This window comes from Bubalus bubalis, chromosome 21 (assembly GCF_019923935.1).
Source record: "Bubalus bubalis isolate 160015118507 breed Murrah chromosome 21, NDDB_SH_1, whole genome shotgun sequence".
NCBI lineage: Eukaryota > Metazoa > Chordata > Mammalia > Artiodactyla > Bovidae > Bubalus > Bubalus bubalis.
The window spans coordinates 43,684,507-43,692,395 of record NC_059177.1 but is presented as its reverse complement, the minus strand read 5'-3'; the positions used below and the strand labels follow the sequence as shown (position 1 = coordinate 43,692,395).

The 7,889-nt window shown below is 37.1% G+C and overlaps 1 protein-coding gene across 9 annotated transcripts in view; it reads right to left on the bottom strand.

Annotated features, from left to right (window-relative positions):
• Nucleotides 1-139: 139 nt before the first annotated feature.
• The window catches only part of DNAH12 (dynein axonemal heavy chain 12), a 190,347-nt gene continuing 182,597 nt past the window's right edge, over nucleotides 140-7,889 (bottom strand). For 8 of the 9 annotated variants that reach the window (XM_025272195.3, XM_044934354.2, XM_044934353.2 and 5 more), the window contains 4 exons: nucleotides 4,423-4,560; nucleotides 3,883-3,974; nucleotides 1,526-1,593; nucleotides 140-372 (listed from right to left, as the gene is read on the bottom strand). In XM_025272195.3, the coding sequence (XP_025127980.3) occupies nucleotides 182-372; nucleotides 1,526-1,593; nucleotides 3,883-3,974; nucleotides 4,423-4,560 (489 nt within the window). In that variant the 3' untranslated portion in view covers nucleotides 140-181. Of the gene's footprint in view, nucleotides 373-1,525; nucleotides 1,594-3,882; nucleotides 3,975-4,422; nucleotides 4,561-7,889 lie in introns of those variants that run through there. The other variant, XR_003105572.3, reaches the window with a different exon arrangement.

The following is a 7,889-nucleotide window of genomic DNA, read 5'->3' as shown; positions in this document are numbered from 1 at the left end:
GGAGGGCTGTACTCTAATCCACAGTGGTATATCACGGACGAGAACAATGTAGACTATTCACAAAGATCACCTAAAAGAATTACACCAAGATACTTGGGTTTTATAATGTATATATATTTTCAAGTAAGCAAAGGCAATATTTTTTGTAACTTCTTTCAGATGTTTTATTAAGTTGTCCAATTTAGTCATCTAATTGACAAAGCAAAGCAGCCCCACGTTTGATCCAGTGTTGAGTAGGTTGGTCTGTTTTCAACAACATTGCAATTACAAAGTTAGTAGAATGTCCTGTGGTGGAAAGAGTTCCTTTACGTTCACTTGTCTTGTAAAGAGGACAGACATAGGCATTCGACTTCACGATCTTAGACTTTACAGCTTGAAAAAAAAGGAAATAGTCATTTGATAAAGGAAAAACAGTCACTGTACTAAAAGAACAACTATTTATCTTGTAATAAAATGACCAGTACTAAATCTCAGATCATGATTATGATATTTGAATATTTTAAAGTTGTTTTGGCTTTTCTTTTTTTATAGTTGGCATATAATTATGGTTATGAAACAAGGTAAGTGATTTCAATATGGTACGTGATTTTAAAGACCTGATCACTTAGTCCTCTTGATCACTCAAGAGGACTTAGGAGATAAGAAGGAGAAACAAAACACAGCATAGGTGATGGGGGAGACGCAAAAAGAGAAACACAGTTGCTTAGAGTTCTAATATAAGAAATCCATAAATTAGAAGAAATTGAAGTTACTATTAGTTTTCACCAGGTTATTACTCAGAAATATACACTAACTCACAAAAAGAATCTCTACACAATCCTTGCAAAGCCAGATATGAGATATTAGGAATCTTTCTAAACTGAGGCCACATCATAGTTATAAATGAACTACTTTAGAAATCAAAACACTTAATAGGTTGAATGGTAAATGGGTGATTTGTAAATGTTTTCATTTACAGTTATTTGAAAATTTTAAAAAAATAGAGAGGAAGGACAAAAGAATGAACCTCAATTGTTCACATTTTGTGGGAAAATGATGATGGCAAAAAGGAGGAAGCAAGTAGGTTTTACAAGGGGGCAAAGCTGGTCTCCACCCCTAGTGGCTTAGGTCACCTGGCTGATTCCTAGGCGTAGGAGTTTCTTATAGCCAGAAGACTCTAGTGAATAACTGGAGACTATGTGTCAAACCTGTTTGTGTCTCTAAGATGTGTACAAAGGCACTTCAGAATCAAAATATTGATGGGAAGCTCTAGACTTGGAAAAAGGAGAAGTGAAGGGGAGGGCCAAAGAAAATGTTATATCCCATGTGATAAGAGCAAAAAGAGGTGAAATAATAGTCATAAAATAATAAAAATGCAACACAAAAAGGGGGAATAATATATTTCCAATATAAACATTAAATCAGTATTTACTATAATTGAACAAATTCTAATAGGTCTAAGCAGAGACTTATTTGGAAAGCAGTTAAAAATATCTATCATTATGCTCCATACAACTCTACAAAGTTTTGTTAGAAATATATTTACTTGGTTTTATCCATATGATGGGCATCAGGTCAAACAGAAGTTTGGGGTACTGTTCAGCAAGCAATCCACTGTGAAGAGAAATTGATAGATGTTTATTAGAAGTAAAACGAAATCTGCATCTTAGAAATTGTGACTTAGAAATTGGCTTTTAATACAAGAGAGGACCAGAGATATGCAGGGAAAAAAATGTCAAAACAAAACCAAGTAAAAGGCAATGAAGAATTGATAAAAACAGAAGAAAATTATGGAAAGGTAATGTGTTAAATAGTGGACAAATATCAATTACTGCCACTTTAAAAGTAATGTCCATGAGGCAGACACTCTGCTGTTATATTTGACCTTCACAATAGTCTTGGCCCCATTCCAATTCCTATTTCACAAATGAAGAGTGGAGACTCAGAGAGGCTGAGTGCTTTTCTCACAGTAACAGAGTTCTTAAGTGCCAGTGTCAGGATTCAAACAGAGCTTTCTATGTAGAAAATGTAGTTTATCGTTCCTATGTTACATTGCATATTTGTTTGCTTATAAGATGGAAGGAAGAAAGAAATGAAAAGATGAATACATATATAGGAAAAAGTAAGTTAAGAGAAACATCATGAGAATGAAGAAAATGAAGAGAAATAATCACATGAGCTATGTGCAGCTAACTCTCCTCATATCCCAGTCTTAGAACCATCTCTGTAGAACCACCTTCATGTGCCTTTTTTTTTAATTTATTTTAATTGGAGGCTAATTACTTTAAAATATTGTAGTAGGTTTTGCCATACATTGACAGGGATCAGCCATGGGTTTACATGTGTTCCGCATCCTGAACCCCCTTCCCACCTCCGTCCCCACCCCATCCCTCAGGGTCATCCCAGTGCACCAGCAATGACACCCTGTCTCATGCCTCAAACCTGAACTGGCGATCTGTTTCACATATGATAATACACGTGCTTCAGTGCTATTCTCTCAGATCATCCCACACTCGCCTTCTCCCACAGAGTCCAAAACACTGTCCAATACATCTGTGTCTCTTTTGCTATCTCGCAGATAGGGTTATCGTTACCATCTTTCTAAATTCCATATATCTGTTAGTATACTGTATTGATGTTTTTCTTTCTGGCTTACTTCGCTCTGTATAATAGGCTCCAGTGTTATCCACCTCATTAGAACTGATTCAAATGTATTCTTTTTTATGGCTGAGTAATATTCCTTTGTGTATATGTACCACAGCTTTCTTATCCATTCGCCTGCTGATGGACATCTAGGTGGCTTCCATGTCCTGGCTATTATAAACAGTGCTGCGATGAACACTGGGGTACACGTGTCTCTTTCAATTCTGGTTTTCTGGGTGTGTGTGCCCAGCAGTGGGATTGCTGGGTCATAAGGCAGTTCTATTTCCAGTTTTTTCAGGAATCTCCACACTGTTCTCCATAGTGGCTGTACTAGTTTGCATTCCCACCAACAGTGTAAGAGGGTTCCCTTTTCTCCACACCCTCTCCAGCATTTATTGTTTGTAGATTTTTGGATAGCAGCCATTCTGACTGGAGTGAGACAGTACCTCATTGTGGTTTTGATTTGCATTTCTCTGATAATGACTGATGTTGACTTCATGCTCCTTCTTAAGCAACTTTCCCTGCCTTGACTTTTAACCCTTCCTTGATAGGAAAGTCTAACCCTGACTCTGGAAATAGAAGATTATGCTAAGTAATAGATTGTTAAAGAGCAGAGCTCCAAGGGAAATAATCTTTCTTTCTTATCTGTCTACATAGACACACACACACACACATGCACAAATCTAAGCATTGATTAGTTTCCTATGCTGGAAATTCAGTATTTATTTATTTTGGCTGTGCTACATGTCTTGTGGGATCTTAGTTCCTCAACCAGGGATTGAACCTGGGCCACTGCAGTGAAAGTGCCAAGTTCTAACCAGTGGACAGCCAGGGCATTCCCTCAGTATTTATTCTAAATATTTATTTATTATGTCATCAAAATATAAGAAAAAGTTTTCCATTCACCATTAGAAATGGGAACTGTACTATAACTGTAAACTATTTAAAAGTGAGGTGCTCCTACACATTAAAAAACAGAAGTTAACTCATAAAACAGAAGAAGGAAAATAATTCAACTTTTCTACTGGTAAGTCCATTGAAATATTAACTCAAAATTGTTCAGAACTTAAAATTACTTACTAACTGCTGCAGCCTGCCTGAATAATGATTTATGGCAAGAATTCTAATATTATTACTTGTCATATTCTCTAGGAGAAGCCTTTTGGCTGTGGAGGATAGCAGGGGTGAATGGCAGCAGACAGCTTATCTCACCTATGATTCAGCTACAACTAAAGAGTCTTTGCAGTTGAAACTACTGACCTTGTTCTATCCCAGCGGGCTCCATCAAGATATAATCCGTGGATATAAACACCATCTTCCGGTGCTTCCTTAGAGGTATCAGAAGGAATAACCTGAAGGCAGAAACAAAAGCTAGTAGAGATTTCCTCCCTAAGTAAATGTCTCATAAAGAAAGTATTACCTAAATTTTCAGAACACATTCAGAGAAACTTGTCCATATAATAGCTTCTTAAACTATACTTTTTTCTCAGTGAAATGTAATTTTAAAATAATACAGTTCTTTTTAAAGTATTTTATCTGGTTTTACTGTACATCATATTGATTTCTGCTAAAATAGAAAAGCAGTGTTGGATTATTTGAACTGAATATTGAGATGTATAAAAATTCCCTTATGGAGACAGCAAGGCAAATACTATATACTTTCTTCATAAATACAAAGAATGGAAAGAAGAAGAATTATTTGCAATGGGCAATACAAATATGAATTCTTCATGTCCTCCTTGCTTAAATACATGCCTTTGAAGTAATGATATGCTCTGGAGTTTAAGGAGTTTACTGTACCTCAAATTCATATCCCAGTAAGTCAATAGGGATGGTATATTTTCGGGCATAATTCTGCATTGCTCCAGTTAAAAAGGCTTGGGTAAAAAAGAAGCCTGAGAGCCAAAACACACAAGGTTTTCCTGAATTATACCAGTCCTATAAAGGAAAAACAAACATTATGTTCCTTTTACTTATTCGAGAATTACCTGACATACAATTACTGATTCTGGTTTCTGTGTATGCTGCCCACACTTTCCATCATGGAACTCTCTTTCCTGACACCAAACATACAACCTTTATTGGCCCTCCTACCTTTCATCCCTTCTAGTTACTCTTCTTGGGAAATTCAAACTAAATTTAACACTAACCTGAATAAAACAAATGTTATTTGTTGTGAAAGATTAAAATCTTCTGTAAAAAGACAAATGTAAATTATTTGAGGGCTTACTATATTACTTAATCCCACTCAAAAGCTTTTTTTTTTCTTTTTTTTAATTTTATTTTTAAACTTTACATAATTGTATTAGTTTTGCCAAATATCAAAATGAATCCGCCACAGGTATACATGTGTTCCCCATCCTGAACCCTCCTCCCTCCTCCCTCCCCATTCCATCCCTCTGCGTCGTCCCAGTGCACCAGCCCCAAGCATCCAGGATTGTGCATCGAACCTGGACTGGCAACTCGTTTCATACATGATATTTTACATGTTTCAATGCCATTCTCCCAAATCTTCCCACCCTCTCCCTCTCTCTCAGAGTCCATAAGACTGTTCTATACATCAGTGTCTCTTTTGCTGTCTCGTATACAGGGTTATTGTTACCATCTTTCTAAATTCCATATATATGCGTTAGTATACTGTATTGGTGTTTTTCTTTCTGGCTTACTTCACTCTGTATAATACGCTCCAGTTTCATCCACCTCATTAGAACTGATTCAAATGTATTCTTTTTAATGGCTGAGTAATACTCCATTGTGTATATGTACCACAGCTTTCTTATCCATTCATCTGCTGATGGACATCTAGGTTGCTTCCATGTCCTGGCTATTATAAACAGTGCTGCGATGAACATTAAAAGCAACCATCTTTAGAAATCCTATATATTGTCTAACTACAGCCCTCATGTATTGGTTCCAATTCCTTGATTCTCTTAACCTCCCTGCCTCCACACCACGATTCTGGCTCCACTTTAGGTATACTGGTCTTCTTTCCCAATCATGTGTACCTCTTTTTGTTTCTTCCCTTTCTCTGCTCAATACATCTGTAATGATGCTGCCAGAGTACACCTCTCCATGCATGGTTTGGATGGCTCAACATCTCATATAATACTTCAGTGATCTACTACTACCCTACCAAAGTAAAGCCTAAAACACCTCAAGTCTCCCATTCAAGATACTTCATAAGCTGGTCCCAAATTGTATTTATATATGTATCCCTTTTAGTTCCCCTTTAAACATCTGACATTCTGATCAAATGGTGGCCTCTTCTCTGCAGTTGGTAAATGTCTGTTATTTTTTCTGTTCATCTTAAAGTGGCATGACTCGTATATCCCTCTATGGGATGGATCCTCCTAACATTTAAACTGAAACACCACTCTGGTGGTGGAGCTCTACCTTCTGGAGTGGACATGTGATTCATGCCAAGCTGATCATACTCCAGTCATAGTGACTGATTCGGGAATGGACATGTAACCCAATCAAAGCCAGAGATGTACAGACTCTTGCTGGGACTTCTGAGGAAAAAGATTCACTCTAAACAGTTTTATGGATATGAGGCCAGAGCTTCTATTGCTATCCTGCTGCCATCAAACAAGAACATAGAGTGGAGTTAACCCACAGAGACTGAAGCCAAGCGATGAAGGGCAAGATGCCAGGATCAGGTAACTGCATTTGCACCCCAGGTAAAAAGCTGCCTGGAGTCACTTTACTCCCTGGATTTTTCAGTTACATGAGGGAATGAATTTAATTTTTGCTTTCATCAAAAATTTTACTAAATAATCAATCCTAAATGATATACTGTCTTTCATCCTACAGGTGTCTGTCTCTAAGCCCTCTTCCTTTATTTGCAGTGTTCAAAACCATTCATCCTTTAGACCAGCTCACATGCTACAAACCAACTGCTTTCTTATGTTAAAAAAACTCTCTCCCTTTTTTGAATTCCCAGAGCATTTTACATGTTGGTCTTTTATGACACATCCCTTACTATACTGAATTACACAGGTTGTCATCTGAGGGCTATTGGCAAACTGAAGGCAACCTGGCAACCCTGTCTAACGACAAGATGCTTTTGACAAAGTGAGTCTCAATTCACATTTGAATGAACAGATGAATCAATAAAATGAACTTTGTCTCTGAGTGAGCAGCACACTATGGGAAGGAATCAGCTTTGCTTCCTGGGAAGAAGAGAACAAACCACTGCTGGAGATGTTGCAACTGTACAAGCTGCCAGATCAAGAAGAGGTAAAGAAAGAGATGGAGCTCAGTAAGGGTACAAGCCAGGCAGAACGAGCACCATGCAGAGAAAGCTGTAAGAACCCAGAAAGCAAGTATACAGAACATTCCCTTGCTCACTTCAGGTCTTCATTTAGCCAAGAATGTCATGAATGTCTGGGTCAGCTACTTACATAACCATAAAATCTCTGAATTAGCTATCATTTACTGTTTAGTGTATGCCAGGAGCTAGGTGATTTACATGCATCACCTCATTTAGTTCCTAATTCAGTGAGTTAGGTATTATTCCTCCTATTTTGCCAATAAGGAAATCAGGGTGCAAAAAGATGAGTATCTTCTTCAAAGTCACATACATACTAAATGTTGGATCCTGGATTTAATCTGAGATTCCAGCCAGTGTGCAAAAAACTTAAAAAAAAAAAAAAGGCACAGGCTGGAGGAAAGGAAGATAAGCAGGGTGAACGGTGAGAGAGAAATGAGAAAAGGGGGGGAAAAAACTCCAGACCACTCATTTGTTTAATTTGTTAATTCTAAGAATCATTAGGAGGTGAAAAGACAGTGTCTTCAATAATTGTTACTAGGAAAACTGGATAGCCACATGTAAAAGAATGAGATTAGAACATTCTCTAGCACCATACAAAAAAAATAAACTCAATATGCATTAAAGACCTATATGTAAGACCACACAGTATAAAACTCCTAGAGGAAAACACAGGCAGAACATGCTTGCACATAAATCACAGCAGATTTTTTCGAATCTGTCTCCTAAAGTAAAAGAAATAAAAGCAAAAATAAACAAATGGGACCTAATTAAACTTAAAAGTTTTTGCATATAAAAAGAAACTATCAATAAAATGAAAAGACAACCTATTGAATGGGAGAAAATATTTGCAATTGATACGACCAATAGGAGATTAGTACCCAACATATATAAGTAGTTCATACACCTCAACATCAAACAAACAGCCCAATTAAAGCATGGGCAGAAGAACTGAACAGACATTTTTCCGAACAGCAGATGCAGATGGTCAACAGGT